Source organism: Aethalodelphis obliquidens, unplaced genomic scaffold, assembly GCF_003676395.1.
Source record: "Aethalodelphis obliquidens isolate GAN/ISIS:26980383/991018 unplaced genomic scaffold, ASM367639v1 scaffold51, whole genome shotgun sequence".
Lineage (NCBI taxonomy): Eukaryota > Metazoa > Chordata > Mammalia > Artiodactyla > Delphinidae > Aethalodelphis > Aethalodelphis obliquidens.
In genome coordinates, this window is record NW_020837995.1 from 4,883,054 (window position 1) to 4,900,722 (window position 17,669).

A 17,669-nucleotide genomic window follows, 5' to 3' on the forward strand; every position below is an offset into this window, starting at 1 on the left:
TCTGCTAAGAGTTTGTTCCATTTCTAACATCAGTGAAAAAGAAAATGTATTATGTCTACTGATGGAGATGTTTTAATTTGTATCTCTCAAGTAATTAATGAAACCACGTTTTTTTATATCCTCTCTCTGTCTCTGTCTCTCTGTCTGTCTCTCTTTTTTGAGGGGGTGAGGGGAGAGATTTGGACAAAAGGCAAGGGAGGAAAGGAAAATAGTGACTGCCAGAAGATGACAAGACTGTTTGCACTGTTAGGGAAGATATGAAAGAGCTTGTACCAAAGACTGAAGACAAACCATTCATCCTCCATGGGTTGGCATATCTCCAGGTCGGAGGGACTTTCATTAGTGACTTCCACAGCCCCTGTCTGGTGCAAATTCTTGTTAAGTTTGGCTTGATAAGGATGGCTCTACAGTTATTTTATTCTTTCCAGTGAATGTTGCCCTGTTAGTAGAAGCTAACAATTATTTTGAGTGACACCTGAGAGACATTTGCTTCATCCCTTCCTCACCCTACCATGTTTGGTCTTGCCTTATGACAAACCAGCATATTTTACATGGGTGCTTTTCTAGCATTCATGTATTACTCTGTGGGACTCCAGGAGGGTCTAATCTGTAAAGCCAAATAGGCTTAGTGAAGGATGTCCCTTGCTGTAAGAAATTAGGATCTTTGTTTCTAAGAGTTCATCTACTCCTGCTGCTTTATTCCCCACCTGAAGCAGCAGTGCTCTGGGGAAGTGATTATGATGTGACAAACGGGGGATTATGACTTTAGGTGAAGAATAGGCAGTGGGAATAGATGAGATTTAGAATACTAGGATTGTGTTTACATGCAGATGTTAGCAGTAGAGGATAAGAGACTAGAAATAAAACAGATGGTTATATAGGCTAAAGGGAACTGAGATGGTTGGGTATTTCAGAAGGTATCAACTATTTAAATTCCTAACTAAAGGTTAAAACTTAGATGCAGTTTTCAGGGTAACAGGAACATTATATTGGGGGCAGGATGTGGAGAATCTGGGGCCTGTTCTCCCCTTCCTGAAGAAGTTGTCAAGGTGAGGGACCATCTTTACTTACTTGCCTTATTGAATATGCTGTGCACGCTTCTCCCTGGGACCAAGAGAAAAGAACCACAGACATGTGTATGCTGCTGAAAGACAGGTTCTTTGGAACTTTGAAGACAGGTTACCCTGTCCACTTAACGACGGTAGTCTTCCTGCTTCAGGCCCACAGCTCTTCCGTCACCATTGCTCTGGTTAAATAACTCACATCTGCCAATATCTGCTTTCCTGGCCACTGATGATAAATTAAAACTTTTGGTTGTAAGTGACAGAAATCCAGTCTAACTAGATTATATGCACACACAAAAAAGGAGAATTTATTAGTTCAGAGATATACCCGTGAAGTCCAAAGGAGAAGTTTGCTTCTGGTGTGTCTAGAAGTTTGCTTCTGGTGTGTCTAGAATCCAGAAGACAAAACAGTGTCATTCTCCTCTTTTTTCCCTTTTGTGTTCTTTTTTGCCCTGTTGGCTTCATTCTTAGACAACAAAGATGATCCCTGGCAGTTGCTAATTTGTTTACTCTTGAGAGTTTCTAATCCCAGGGAACAGTGGTGCTTCTGGTTGGCCTCATAATGAATCTTAGAAAGGGCTCTGATCAGTTATTCTGGGTCAAGTGTCCACTCCTGTGGCCAGTGGTAGGGGGGCGGGAGGACCGCCCACCAGAATCATATTGTGAGAGTAAGGTGGCAGTGCCAGACAGGGCAGAAAAAATCAAATATCTCACCCCACAGAAAATTAGCTACAGGTTGGAGCTTTATTCCCCATAACCAAAAGGCATCAGGGGTCAAATCTGTTACTGTTATTGTTGGATTGGTTCCTTGGTCCTGTGTGTGTGTGTGTCAGTGTGTAGAGATCACTTTTATGTCTCAGAGCTGCTAATATGCCTCCCTCCATTGAGATTCGTTCAGGGACAATAGGGTCTTAACATCAGTGACTACACCTCAAAGAGCTGGGGCAGACAAAGGCTAACATTCATCCATTCCACAGAATTTTGGAGTTAGAAAGGGCTCTGTGACCATCCAGTCTCCCTGTTCTGTTTAGTGGAAACTTGCCCCAGACCTTTCATCACAGTTATTGCCCTCCCCCTCCCAACAACTTGCCCTGAATTCTTTTTACTCTACCATGCTGATTTGTCCCTTCTTTTGTGGCATTAAACCAAAAGAATTTAGAGCGATGCAGTATAAAATATGGAAGAGTTTTGCTTTTGTTGTCCATGTTCATGTCCTCTGTCTCCACAGCCACCAGTCAGCAGGGGCCAGCCTACCCTACCTCACTTTGCACTGTCCTGGCTTGTGACCTCCCATTTGTTTCCTATCTTTAGGGCACTTCAATTTTCACAAGTATTGTCCCCTAAAGACATAAGCAAAGGACAAGGTCAGAGCAGTCACTTGTATTCCTTATTAGTGGCTTTGATAAGAGGCTTTGGGGGAAGAGGTTAAAACTAATGGCTGTAATGAAATTTTTAGGTTCTCTGAAGATTTCATTCATCTGTGTTATCGCTCTCCCCATTAAATGCATATCTGTTCGGTGTACCTTTGCGATGGTTTGCATAGCATAGTAACATCTATTACCAAAACCCTGCTAACTTCTTAAATTGGAAAGGCTGTGAAACTTACTCTTAGAGAATATAAAAATATGGGACGCAAAGGTCATAGCACCAATTATTGAATGAGACAGTGTTTTGGGGGGAAAAAAACCAGAAAAACAAGATACTGGAGTAGAAAAGATATACTGTAGTTTTCACTTGTATTGATGTGTATTTTTTGCCCTTCCCCAATTTAGTAAAAATGTAACAGGTGTTAAAAAGTTTCTTTTTGTATGAGGTATTTTAACCTAGCATTTTAGAAACGTTTTGACAAATTCATAGATAAAAGACCACGTCAGAATATTATTTTTCTTTTCATTTTCAGATGTTATGAACTGGAATTTTGCATAATTTCTCTGGGAAATAACTGTATTTCTTAAATTTAAAGTCTTTTAAGAAAAAAAAAGAAAACCTCAAACTTCTTGGCAGTCCTCATGCCGTGCTATGATTCTTAAGTATATGTTAACTAGTTTCAGATGTGTTTTGTTCTCTGACTCAAAATCACGCCTTTATTTTAAAAAAAGAAATTGTGTAATCAGTACTTAATTGCTTTGGATATTTTGGGCATTTAGAGGAGAGGGTAATTAAAAGGCCCCAGAAATTAAACTTTCACAGTGTTCTTTACATATGTGATTCCTTTTTAAAAATGTCCTCTAAAGGCAAGCCTGACAACTTAAAAACAAATGAAGATCTGGATTGTCTTTTAAAATGTAACATCAGTTTTATCTGTGGATGCAGTTTCATTGGTTTTTTAGTTCCATTGAAGAAAGGATCATTAAAAGGCTAGAGATCAAGTGATTATTTTGTTCAGGTCCTCTTCGGTCCGGTGTCAACCAAATACTATCCAACAGATAGCCATCCCCTCTCTTGCGTTTCCAAATCTTTCATGAGGAAAATGAGAAAATTTTCCCCACTTCATAAGTATTACACATGATCAAATTTAAATATTTGCCATAATTAAGAGTGGTATATGGTCTGTTGGGACAAACCAGTACTTGGTTGTGGTGGGCTCTTGTCTATATCTGGCTATTTGAGAGGCCCAGGTGTTGGCAGTCACTTAACTTCTCTTGGCCTCTTTTATCATGTATAAACTGGAAGGTTGGAAGACTTTACAAGCTCAGAAATACTGTTTCTTAAGGCACACTATCTAAATACCCTACGTTTTGTGGATCTAGAGGCTAACAAGTCTGCTTTTAAGTGAGAATATTCTTATATTAACTTTGATAATGAACACTTGAACAATGACATTAACAAGCTTGTACTTATGAAATATATTAGGTGTTTTTAATATACCTTAAATCAGAAGAGCCCTACTTCATATTTGCTACATTCACTGAATAAGTTAGGTATACAGAATTTGGAGATTGATTTCATATTGATCCCCAGCAATTCTGGGAAGTTATACTAAAAGTACTAGTCTAAAACATTGCTGTTACTCTTTTTTTTCCCTTTCTAACTAATGTTATTCTTTCTTTTTTCTTAATCCTGATCATTTTTTCTTGAAGAAAACAGCAGGTTACTTAAACATCCAGTTTTCCACTTGGGAAGTTCAAAAAATCATAAGTAACCACTTGGTTCCAATATGTACAAAAAGCTCTAAAAACATGGATGAAACTTATAATTCCCAAGGAAAATATAAATTGCAAAACTGACTGTATAAGAGATGAAAATCTAAACAGATCAGTAGCCATAAAAAAAAAAAAAAAGGGAAAAGTAACCAAAGAACTACCCACTATAGTAGCAGCAGGCCTAGACTGCTTATTATGGGGAATTCTGCCCAAACTTTAAGGAATGGATAAATCCAATGTTATTTAAAATACTACAGACCAAAGAAGAAGGTAGGAAAACTTCCCATGTGTAGTCCCTTCCTTGATGATCAAGATGTACCTCAGAGCAGACAGCTGGGGCGGGGTGAAAGACAGCAGTGAAAGTCATCAAATACAACCTTGAACTTTGGGTCACTTTTGTTGTCTCTTAAATCAGGAAAGAAAATTATTAAGTCAGTTCAGGTGGGCTTTGCAAAAGACATGGGTATTCTTAAAAATGCATTTATATTTTATTCAGTTACCCTTTTTTGAGTCTTAAATATGTGCCAAGCATATGCTGGTGGTGAGAATGGGGCAGTGAATAGGCCCGGGATTTGGGACACAGGCACATACACAATGAGACAAGGGAATGAACAAAGAAGGAGGCAGAAGGGAAGTCATGTGGGATGATGACCGAGCCATAACCTTGAGATCCTAGAGTTGGAACCCTGACCCACCCAATGGTCAACCAAATTTTAAATCCATACCCAATGGTTTGGATAATGATCTAATGGTAAGAAATCTTTGAAGGTCTGGGAGCCAGGAAAGGAGCATAATGCAAAGGCCAGGAAATCAGGTCAGATGGATGGGGCTGACCTTAAAAATCTCCTGGGACCTAGACCAGGTGAGCAAGGCCACCTGTTCATAAATGCTACTTCCTATACTTGCACTCTCATCTTCTCTGAACTTTGCCAAGTTGTACCCTCCTCCTTTTTTAGGAAATCTAGGTTGAAAGAAATAGTGTGAAGATTGAAACAAGGCAGGTAAGGCAGTGAGGGTTTAGAAAATAAACAGAGAAGATACCCAATACATAATAACATAGTACTTCCGATATGTGGAATGACCTCTTTTAAAAAAAAAAAAAAAGTGTAATATCTGGTGGTGACACAGACTCCTAGAAGCTGTCTTTTGAGTACAGTTACTATTGAATCAACTTCATATTGAGAGGGAGGGAGGTGGGGGGGTGGCATGGAGAAAGCATATGAATACTCTTGTACTTTGAGGTTCTCCACAGAAAGATGGAAAGATTTCCTAGCCTCACCTGATGTTTATCTTCAGGAAATTTAAATTGTAGGTATTGTGTTAGTAATTTTGGTGCAGTGAACAAGAGTGTAGCATCTGCCTTTTAAGGGATTTTAGTGTGTGCGTTTGGATTGCTTGGTGACCTTTGAAATTTTGTTTTGCGCTGCTGTCGGAAACATAATCATTTTTCTTTCTGAAACAGATTTGAACATCTGCAAAGGTTGATCAAGCTAGGATAGTTTTAATAAAATATTAATCTCTCTTTTTTAATGTCAACCCAGCTTCTAAAACTGTTCATCAGCTACCTGAAACATCAGCTCAAGGCAGTTGGGTTGATTTAATAAATGTCTTTTCCATTAAACATTCTTGTAGCCAGAATGCATTTAGAGGATAGAAATTTTTTCAGTCTTGTTCATCCACAGTTCAGTTTCCCAAATTCTCTTGTTTTTAAAGTAAGGTTAATTTTATTTCCTTATTTCAACAGTTAACTTAGAATTTTTTATATTTCAAGCAGGGGAGATTGTTTCAAATTCTAGCATCAGTCCTTCAAAATTTGGATAAAGGATAACAACTGTAACCAAATTTAATTTAAATATCTAGTTTAAATATGTGTCTTGTCATTTAAAGGTTATTTACATTTAAAATGCTGACCTTTCAGGATGTACACAGGAGTGTTCTAAAACAGAGTTTCTGAACATTGGCCATGAAACCACTGTCTTGGCCTGACAAATGGATTGGAAATAAGCTACCCAACAACTGAGAATGGGCCATTAATTTTAATCAAAGGTGATGCAGGAAGGCGAATGGGATGCATGACAATGTCAACAGCCCAGTAGGTGTTAAAAGACCACACAGCCTTCCTTGTTACTTGGTTGGGCCATTAGTTGAGGTTGGGTGAAGACAGAAAGCCATGTCTGGAATTGAATGACCAGGTCACTCCAAAATCTAACAGAGAACTGCTCATTTCAGAATCACATTGTAATGCCTTTAGAAGTCAAGGACAGCGTTTAGAAAATATTGGAGGACTTTTTTTTTTTTAACCAAGCACCTAGGTAGTTTTTTCCAACTTTGTCAAGCACTCTGTTTTCCTGCCTCCTTTCCTCCTGAATGGCTCATTGATATTTACAGAGGATCAAGAAATCGAACAGATTTAGAAAAAAATCTCAAAGCCTGTTGGCTTTTCAGAATTACATATTGTTAGTTGTAAAACTTTGGTAGATGCCAGAAACAATAGCCGACCAAAGGTATTAAGCAGGGTAATTAATTCTCTGTGGGGATCTCACTGTCCTTGTCTCTTTCTTATGTTCTTGTATGTAGGAATAGTTTCACTAATTGAAACCAAACTTTCTTAATTGCTTTAATGAAAGCATTTGTTTTATAAAGGCCAATGTCAATATTGGCTTGATAACATTAGTGATATTCATGGTGGTAGAAGCCTTTTCTTTTAATCAGTAAGTATACTTCATTATTTTGAGTATCTTCAATTATAAGAAAGGTAGTGTATGACAACTTGAATTAATGATGTTTATAATAAAGACATAAAAATGCAGAAGGGACAAAGAGGCATTTTTATATCTATGCTTCCAGTTTGTTATGAAAGTTCATTTATTCCTACACAGCATTGCATATATAAGAATGACATGTATGACTGCATTAGTAATTTTTACACATTTTTAAGGAAGAAAAGCAATTATATTGCTGTCTTGTTAATGGAATACTGTGATAAGTAATAGTATTTGTTCATCCTGTAGATGAAGATCAGCTCCGAGCAAAGGGTTATGACAAAACACCAGACTTTATTTTACAAGTACCCGTTGGTAAGTCCTTAAACTCTGCTATGCATTTGTTTATAGAGAAAAGGGATGTGTTTTTCCCATAGCTTTGAAAAATTGTGTTAATGTTATTAGCAAATGTTACCAGAGAATCTAGATTAGCTTGATAATTTTGTATCTAAATGTGTGAAATAATTGCAAAAGATTATTTTAAAATAGCAGAAAATTATAGGTTTAGAAGAAACCTATGCCTTAAAAACTTTTGTGTATATTTGAGAAATAAACATGTGTTCCAAAGACATTTTGGTTACCATTTTCAAGTCATTTCTCTAAGTACCGAATTTTTAACATAGGGTTCTATTGAAAAGCCAGGCTCACTTGGTTTGCTTTCACATTCCTTGTCAACTTATACAGGCAGTCTCAGAATAGGAGAGAGACTTTTGTAAATGACGAAAATAAAAGGGATGTGATTGTAGCATAAACGTTCCTTGTTACGAACTTGTACGATGTGTTGTTTTATAATTACATCCATAGATGATGGTGAGGGCTAAGCCTCTGTTCATGAATGTGAAGCATAGAGAGACCCAGACAGAGTTCAAAATTTTCAATTTTCCCTTCCCTTTGCTCTATATTAGTAATGCTTTGTCCCTTAGCTGTAGAAGGGCACATAATTCACTGGATTGAAAGCAAAGCCTCATTTGGTGATGAATGTAGCCACCACGCCTACCTGCATGACCAGTTCTGGAGCTACTGGAACAGGTAAGGCCCCATTATTTTTCTCTTAAGATAAACGATACTCAGCAGAAATCTCATTAGAAAAAAATATTTTGTTTAGCTGGTAAAAATGCTAGTAGCCTTTGTTTCTGGTAAATACCGAGACTTGATTAATGTATTCATTTCAGGTAATTTCAGCTTCTTTGCTTTCATAATGTAGCATCATTTTTTAAAACGAAAAATCTCTGCATAATGTCAAAATTAGTGTAGACGCCATTTTCCATTTCACAGTGATGATATTGGTGTCACTTAAAATATGAAAAATAGGATGTGATATATATTATGATATTGACACTGACTTTTATCCTCTTGATGTGGAAGTTATGCTTTCTGTCAGATCTTAAAAAAATATTTTATCCTCAGCTCTCTGAGGAAAGTATCCAAACGATATGAAAGATCAAAACAAATTACCTTCCAGTGGTAGAAAATAGTTTACCTACCAACTTCAACCAACATTCCCAAAGGCATGGAGATCTCAGTGGTTAAGAAAAGGATGGTGTTGGAGGAGGGGGGAGGATGCCATATTACTGAGTACCCACCATGTGTCTGGGCTTGCAGATTATCTCAGTTAATACTCACAAGAAAGTTACGTTTATTTCCATTTTACAGACAACTAAACTGATACTCAGAGAAAATGTAACTATGGGTACAACTAGTTATCACGCATTGTCTTTCTCACGTCTAAATCTGTGCTACTTTTAGCACAACTCTATTGTAATTTACAGTACAACTGTTGAAACTTTGGCCTTTGCTATTATTGGAGTCCCAAGCTTTCACACCACATATTTTTGACCCCTTAGATCAGAAGGTGGGTCAAGGGGTAACCTTTCTAGATTAACTGTGTTCCTTGGTCACTGGCCAACTGTAAGAATACAATAATAAGGTGACATTGGTCCGATCATTAAGGAGAGAGACAGTAGCATGTGTGGACAGTAGTCTTACCCTGGAAAAAAACAGTGACAGCCTACAGAATTTGGCATTATATTGTTACTCAGCTTTACAAAAGGCCAGTGGACCTCTCCCGTAGCAGATGTGCTAAACTAAGCCCACTTTTTGCCATGGTAACAATGATGATGACAAAATGCTAAATGTAATGGCTTTCTTGATTTTCTTGTGTAATTGTGCATAGCATCCGAGCTTTACTTTACAGGGATGGAGGAGGAAAGTGCAAAATGTTTTAGAAATCAATGCTGCTTCAGCGTTTCCTGTCTTTTATTCAGCCATTATTCAAATCAGCAGTAATGTGACAAATTGAATTTCAGATTTTTAGGAATTTTATGATGAGTTTGAAATAGTAAAGAAAGCATCATTTTTGATATTATAGGGAAAGCAATGACAAGAAAATTAAATTGCATAAGTTTAGGTTGATAAGGGATTTTTAAAAAACTGGTAAGCTCAATCATTATGCATTGAGACTGTCTCCCCACTTTGGTACTGATCAAGCCTTTTATGAGAAACAATTAGAATTTGAATCCCAAATAGTAGAGCTGACTTGAAAATTCCAAAGGCACATCTTCATTCTAAAACAACTCAACTGTTGTTTGAATGTCTACTCTGTGCTTAGCCCTCCCCATTTTAGAGGCTGATTAAATAATCAAGTCACGCATATGGTAGACCTATTGATTATTCACATGGCCGGAGGGGCATCTGAGCAATGGATAACTTAATAGTTTGACTTGGACTGGATTTTGGATTATTGTGTTGCCTGCTGCTGTTTTAAATTTTAACGATGTTTTATTTACACTACTGTTGACTTACATTTCCTAAACACGTTGTTTGAATGTATACCAGCTACGTGGACATAGTTCATTTAGGGCATGTTGTGTGGTAAGGGAAAGCCAGCCTTCGTTTTGAGTGTTCCAGATCATTCAAGGGGGGAATGCTCTGCACAAAAGTCACTAGTTCACAAAATGTCTGCAGAGAGGCCAAGAAATGCGGATCATGCTAACATTCAATATGGAACATAGAGGCATTTACTTGGATATAGAATTTTGGTTGTAATAATGATACAGACTTATCAGTGATGAGGCATTTTGACAGAAGGAGAACTTAGCGCAGTTATGAAAGTTTGGGATCCTACTTGCCTCAATACAACTCACACAGCATTAGCTAAAATTCATCAGAGTAGGAAGAAATCTTTCCCACCTATAGGTAGCCTTTCAAGGAGACTGTTGGTTGGCATTTGGGTTAATTGCTTTATTTGTATGATAAGCCTCTAGTCAACATAAGAACTGTTTTCTAGTGTCACACTATTTTTCTTTTTTTCTTCTAGTCTTATTGAGATATAATTGCTATATAGCACTATGTAAGTTTAAGGTATACAGCATAATGATTTGACTTACAGACATGAAATGAAAAAATTGTCACATTATTTTTAGATTAAACATTGGATTTTATGATAAGACTGTTCAATGTTTGTGGAATCATAATCTTGTCTAAGCCTATTTTTCCACATAAATAACTACAGAGCCCCTATATTTTAGTTTAATATTTCTCTAAGAGTTTTCTTTTTACGTAAATTAGTATTCTTACTCAGCCTTTCAGCAGCTCCCAATCACACCTTCCCTCTTTATTAAAACATGCTCTTTTTATGGCTTCCGAAAGATATTCTTCTGGGTTTCTTCCCCACACACCAGCAACGTACTCTGTCTCTTTTGCTGTCTCTTCTTCCTCTTCCCAGCTCTAGGCTGGAAGGCCCTGGAACTCAGGGCTCACCCCTCCTCCCTCTTCTGTCTACATTCTTCCTGGGTGTTCCCTGGAAGATCTCACCAGAGACTGTGGCTTTATATTCCATCTCTATGCTGCCATCTCCTAATTTTTACCCTCAGCCCTAAGATTCCCCCTGAGTATACATTTGTTCATCTATCCAGCTGGCTACTGAGTATCTTCTCCTGGTTATCTAATAGGTATCTCAGACTTTACATGTCCAAAATTAAACCCTTGACTTTCTTCCTCAAGCTTGTTACTCCCCTATTTCCTCCCAAGCTCAACTAGTGGCACCACAATATCTCCAAATCCTCAACCCCGAGTATCATCACCAATCCATCAGCAAGTCCATTCAGCCCTACCTTCACCACGTCTCAAATTGTGCCTTGTATCACCATCCCACCTGCTGCCGCCTCAGTGTCTGTAAGCATCTCCTGGACTATTCCTGTAGCTTCCAAACTGGTCTCCTTGCACTCAGCACTTGCACTCCTGTGGTCAGTGTTTCATACCCCAGCCAAATTGACTCTTGGAAAACATAAATCAGATTGGGCCACTTCCCACCACATTTAAAATAAAATCCAAACTCTTTACCGTGACATTCAGAGCCCCGCATGATCTGCCTCTCACCACCCCCAATTCTGTCCGCACCTGCCCCTCTCCCCTCACCTAAGGTTCTCTCTGTCTCTTATACTTCCTTGGCCACGCTGGCTTTCTCTGTCTTCCCTGAATCTACACTGCTTGTTTCTGCTTCAAGACCCTCACTCTGGCTAATCCTTCTGCTTGGAACTGTCTTCACTTGGATCTCCACATAGCCTGCCCTTTATGACATTCAGGTGTCTGCTCAAATTTCCCCTCCTCAGGGGGGGTCTTCCCTAGCCACCCAGTCTAGAAGGCATCACCGTCAGTCATCCTCTCTTCTTACTTGGCTTTACTTTTCTTCATAATACTTACTCCGGACTTCCCTGGTGGCGCAGTGGTTGAGAGTCTGCCTGCCGATGCAGGGGACACGGGTTCATGCCCCGGTCCAGGAAGATCCCACATGCCACGGAGCGGCTGGGCCCGTGAGCCATGGCCGCTGAGCCTGTGCGTCCGGAGCCTGTGCTCCGCAACGGGAGAGGCCACAACAGTGAGAAGCCCGCGTACCGCAAAAAACAAAAAAAACCAAACATAATACTTACTCCTGAGTGAATGAATAGACAGTAGTTGGAAACATTTATACAAACACCAATTTACTTGGTTTGAAAGAGCTTTACCTTTTATATTGCTATTTCTAATTACTACACATAGGGTGCATTTCATTCCTTTGTAATCAAAGCTTCAAGAATTTTCTCCAGCTTAATTAACCTCAAACAAATTTAAATTTTGCAATGTAGTCACCTTCCCTGAAATCAGATATTGAGTACAGAACATAAGCTGCCTTTTCGGCAAGTGGGCCCTCATCCCAGGTACGATCCTGATTAAAGAACTCCTCAGAACTCTTCCAGTTCTGTGGAGTTAAAAGAATGCCTCTGAGAAGCAGCATTTGAACCATAACATAGCCCCAAATTATATAGGGCTATGTATACAATTGTATAGAAAATGCATATATATTTACATATATCTGTATATATATCTCATATACTTAGGGCTATATATATACAAATTGAATAAAAAAACTTATTTCCTTATGCAGTTGGAAACAAAAAATACCTTCTCGTCCTACTTGTCTAGTCAAAAGGTGGGTTCTTTGACAATTTGACCTACATTACTAAGTTTATTTTCTTATTGAGATGGTGACAGGTAAAAAAGAAACTAATTCTACAATGTGAGGCCAGAATATACATGGGTTCTAACTTGTGGCCTTTCAAAGAAGCAGGAGCAGACACCCTGTGCTCACTTGAGTGGTTGGAGATAAAGTGGGTCTGTTTGGATGAAAATACTGATGACTCTAAATTACAAAGAACCACATGCAACCATACAGCGCATGAACAACGCCCAACAGCACTGAGTCAAGAACATGGAAATCTCAGCTGTTAAGTTCAGCCCTGTCATCTGCCATTCTGGGTACATTCTGACACACTGTCATCAGTGGAATCTATTTAAAACTAAAGTGCGCTTGGTAGATATACCTCTCTCCTCTCAAAGAAGATCTAAGCTTACTGACTGGAAAGAATAAGGCAAAGTTTTGTTTGAGCATGATTTTCCAGTTTAGTGATCCTTGATGTAATGGGAGGAACCTATCCTGTTCCTGGGTTTGAATCCAGGCTGTGCCACTCTCTGGTCCCATGACTGGGAGCAACTTGCTTAAAGTCCCTGAGCCTTTGTTTTCTCCTCAACGCAATGAGGTTGATAACACCTTCTTCACCATATTGTTGTGCAGAGCAGTTATTTAACACATATAAAGCACGTTCACAGTGCTTGGCAGTCAACAGATATACTCTCCTCTGTCTCTTTTTCCTGTGGATCACTGTCTGATAGAATTTAGAAGTCTTCTGAGTAGATGTTTTAATTTCCTTCTTTGCCAGATAAACACCTACTCGGCTAACTTCAGCACTCAGCTTGACTGACATCTCTTTGGGAAACCTTCCTGCAGTTCATGATTGCGTTCACTGCCCCTCCTGTGTTCTTCTAATAAGTTCATAGCATTTGTCAAATATTGTAATTGCTTGTTTACTTGCCACTCTCCTCCAGTTAATATATTGAGTTACGTCTTACCTATTTGTTTTATCCAACATCAAATGCCCAGAAGCTGGTGGAATGCCTGGCACAGAGGTGCCAGTAGGTGATCGGTAGATATTTATTGAACAAATAAATATATGAATGGATTTCCTGACGCATAACAGACAACAACATTTTGAATCAACCATTAAGGATTTTGTTAGACATTGTGACATTAAAACACAATAAGACCAAAATTTTTTCTGTGAGAATGCCGCTCTAAGGACAGTGAGAAAAATACCTCATTTTTCTAGAGAACTTTTATAGACTTTTCAGATGTATAGACTATTGCAGATCTATATCATGAAATATAGCGTGTTTATTTACATAGAGTTTTAAAATAGAAAATAACCGATAAGTGGCAAATGCATTTTATGAAGTTTTTAGGCAAGTATTTTTAATCTTATATTGATTATTTGCTTTCACAAAACTTTAGCAAGGTCTCTTGTTTGATATTTGACATGGAATGCCTTGAAAATCCTGAGCAGAAGCTATTCTCTAGTTTCTTTAGGGCTGCGTAAAACTGGGCCCACCTTAACACTTGGGGGCCTGGGACAAGAGTGTGATTGGAGGCCTATATACAATGTGCCCAAATATTTAAGGTTGTGTATCAAGTTAACAGACAGTAAATAAAATCTGTTTTATCCTGCATGAAGATCTGGGAGTTCAGATTTGCATTAAGAACTCCTGGACTTCTCGGAGATCCAGGCTGCATATGGCAGTGTAGGAATAGGTGCCGCCACTGCACAGCCCATCTCCCTTTTCTTATCACCTTTAGCTCTGTCCTACGCCTGGGAAGGTTTTAAGCACAGCCCAGCCTGCACATCCAAGCTCCATGTATTGATACCTTCAAACCTCTGCCCTTGGTCATCTCTCAGGCCAGAGGTGCACACTCTGGTGGTCTGCCCTCTTGTCAAACAGGCAGGCCCTGAGAGTGGTCTCAGGACTATTTGATCAGGAAGTTCTGAGGTCCCTGGTAACATGGAGTGTGACTTAGAAAGGTATTGGAGGGAACAGACATCAGGTGAAGATGTCCCCTGTGCTCTGCAGACTCCTCACCCCATGGGCTGCGGTACAACCAGAAGAGGCCAGAGCAGAATCCTCTAAAGTTTGGGTCCAGGCCATGGACCCCTCTTGACTGGGACTAAAGGTATCAAAGGAAGCGAGTATATTTGTCTTCCAAAGTCATTTCTTGTGCTGATGTTAGGATATGAGGGGAGATGAGCACCAGAGGAAATATGGGCTTGATCACATCGATGTCTCACTGAAAAGATGAAGAGCTGAGTTCCATCTGTGGGATTTTTGAACCTTTGGCTCCAGAGAGTCTACCCTCCTAGAGGCAATGGTAAGCTAATACCTTCTACCACAAGAATCGATTTGACTTTAGTTCTTACCTCTAAGTACTTTTTAAAGATTGGTTATTTACTCAATGGTTTAGTGATTGCTTTCTCTGGGTTTCTCTGGGCTGTGCTAACTTGAGAGGCGAGGCATTTAGAATGGGGCTGCCAAGCAGTTAGAGTTAAGGAAGGTATTTTTCAGAGGATGTCCAAAAGTTTTTCCTGTATGAAGGTACTTCCAGGAAGCCTGCAATTAACCAAATCACAGATTTCCAGTTATTTCAGTCTTGTTAACAACAAGGCTGATCTCATCTGTCTTAGGTTGGAGAATGTGCCTCAGCTATAGAAGCTCTTGCAAACCTTCAATTACAGCAGCCTCAGAAGGCACTGCTGCCGTATACTAACAAGCAGTCATCACCAGCAGCAAGAGACAGATTGACTAATAATTAGCAAATGCACTGGAGAGGGCCTCTCTGAAGGTAAAAATATAATAATTTGCTTTTCCATCTCTTATGGTGGTGCTGGTTGTGAGATACTGATATCTCATTGTTCCAGAGAAATACCTGGCACTGTTATTAGCTGGAGTGACCTAGAAATACTTTAAAAGGACGAAGGAAGTGTCTTCTGTGTAGGTAGTACTTTTATGAGTTCTCATAATGGTTAAGTACCATTTTTTTCTGCATTTGGAGTATGAATAGCAAGAACTTTGCCCACCACAGAATTCATATTTTCTGCCATTGTTAATTGTTTTCAGTGTTGACTTTAAATGCAAAACTGAATGAGGAATAGAAATGTTGTCTTAGGCCGTTGAAGTGCAATAAAGAGATAGTGGTTGAGAAAACTGGAATGAGTTAATCATGGATTAAAGGGAAAGAAAATAGGCTTATAAGGAAATGTCAGTGAATCACAGTTTCTCAGAAAGATGTCTGTCTGATATTACCTTCAAACATATACAAGATTCTTTTTAGTTGGGGAGGGATGGTGCCTATTGACCAGTTTCCCAATTCCAGGGGACCAAAGAATTGTTGAAAGCATAACTCTTCTTGCTGAGCTATTATGATAGAGTTAATATGAATCACATATGTTTCAGAAGTATTACCACAAATCAAACCGAGAAACAAATGATTGGATGTCCATTCTAAGGATGGAAACACAGCCATTATGATTGTCCAGAGAGTGTAAGAGAAAAATAAAGGAAGTGACTCAGGAGCACAGAGTCAGGAGCCCAAGGATACAGAGTTCATTTTTGAAATTAATTTTGGAATAATGGAGTTCAGGTTGAAATTGCTGCTAAAAGGGCTTGGGGTTTAGGGCAGTGATTCTCAAACTTCACATGTATTAAAATCACATGGTTGGAACTTTTTAAATATTGATGTGAAATTCATCCCTGGAGAACTGATTTAATTGGTGTGTGGTGGAGCCTGGACCTTAGGAGGTTTTTTTTGTTTCGTTTTGAAAACTTCTGATGATGACGTTGACCTGCATCGGGTTGAAGTCCACTTCTTTACATGGCCTTCATTTGCCAGCTATCCCCAGCATTCCTAGCCTAGATGCTTCTACATAGAGTCTTCATAAGAAAAAGAAGAGTTTTATTGAGGAATACTGGTTCAGATCAGCAAACACTTCACAGACACTTGTTAGTCTCTTGGCATCTGGTCTCTGCCTTCGAGGGCCTCATAGTGAGGACTGAGGCAGTAAATTGCAAAGACAGAACCTGAACCCAGGTCTCCCTCTGAACTCATACCTGTGTTCTTTCTGCTCCACCATGCAGCTTAATGTCAGTCATAGTGATAAATCTGTTATAAGAGGCTACTTACTCTGTCACTTAATGCAGGGATCCCCAACGCCTGGGCCATGGACCAGTACCGGTCCGTGACCTGTTAGGAGGTAAGCGGCAGAAGGTGCGGCGGGCAAGCAGGCGAGCGAAGCTTCATCTGTATTTACAGCCGCTCCCCATCACTCGCACTACCACCTGAGCTCTGCCTCCTGTTAGCATTATGGTGAGGTGTATAATTATTTCATTATATATTACAATGTAATAGGAATAGAAATAAAGTGCTCAATAAATGTAATTCACTTGAATCATCCCGAAACCATCCCCCCCACAGCCCCGGTCCTTGGAAAAATTGTCTTCCATGAAACCGGTCCCTGGTGATAAAAAGGTTGGGGACCACTCACTTAATGGGTTTGCTAAGCTGAAGCTAAAAACCTCTCCAGCATATGAGGTGTAGATATTCACCTTCATGTGGTTCAAGAAAATGGGCCAGACGTTCTCTGTTGCTCTCCTTATTGTATATTCAAAATGCACATCTGTAGGATTAATATAAAATCCTGTCAGATATACATACCTATGCGCCCAGAACATAACAACCCCTAAATTGTTGTATTTGAAATCTACAGAATCAGAGTTTTTTTATATATGGTACAGAAAAAAGAAAGCATGTAAAAAGTCTGTTTTAATAAGTAATGGTGTTTTTAAAAACAGCTTTAATGAGATATAGTTGACATACAATATACTGCACATATTTAAAGTACATAATTTGACAAGTTTAACATATGTATAAACTCGTAAAATTATCACCATGACAAAGATAGTGACAAAGATAGTTCATTAGTTTACATTTTCTGTAAATGGAATCATTCAGCATATACTCTTTTGTCTGGCTTTTTCTTTTTACTCAATGTAACTATTTCATTATTCATCCATGTTGTTGAACATATCAAGAGTTCATTTTTTTCATTGCTGGCAAGTATTCAATTGTGTGGCTGTCCCACTGTTTGTTTATCCATTCACTTGTGGATAGACATTTAAGTTGTTTCTAGTTCTGGCTATTAGTAATAAAGTTTCCATGAACAGTCATGTAAAAATCTTGTATGGTTTCATTTCCCTTGGGCAAATACATAGGAATAAAATAG

General features: G+C 38.9%; 1 protein-coding gene across 6 annotated transcripts in view; it reads left to right on the top strand.

Moving 5' to 3' along the window:
* CDIN1 (CDAN1 interacting nuclease 1) overlaps positions 1–17,669 on the top strand; it is a 220,735-nt gene that overhangs the window by 110,358 nt on the left and 92,708 nt on the right. For 5 of the 6 annotated variants that reach the window (XM_027083825.1, XM_027083827.1, XM_027083830.1 and 2 more), the window contains 2 exons: positions 7,219–7,284; positions 7,893–7,998. In XM_027083825.1, the coding sequence (XP_026939626.1) occupies positions 7,219–7,284; positions 7,893–7,998 (172 nt within the window). Of the gene's footprint in view, positions 1–7,218; positions 7,285–7,892; positions 7,999–14,623; positions 14,762–17,669 lie in introns of all 6 variants that reach the window. The other variant, XR_003428168.1, reaches the window with a different exon arrangement.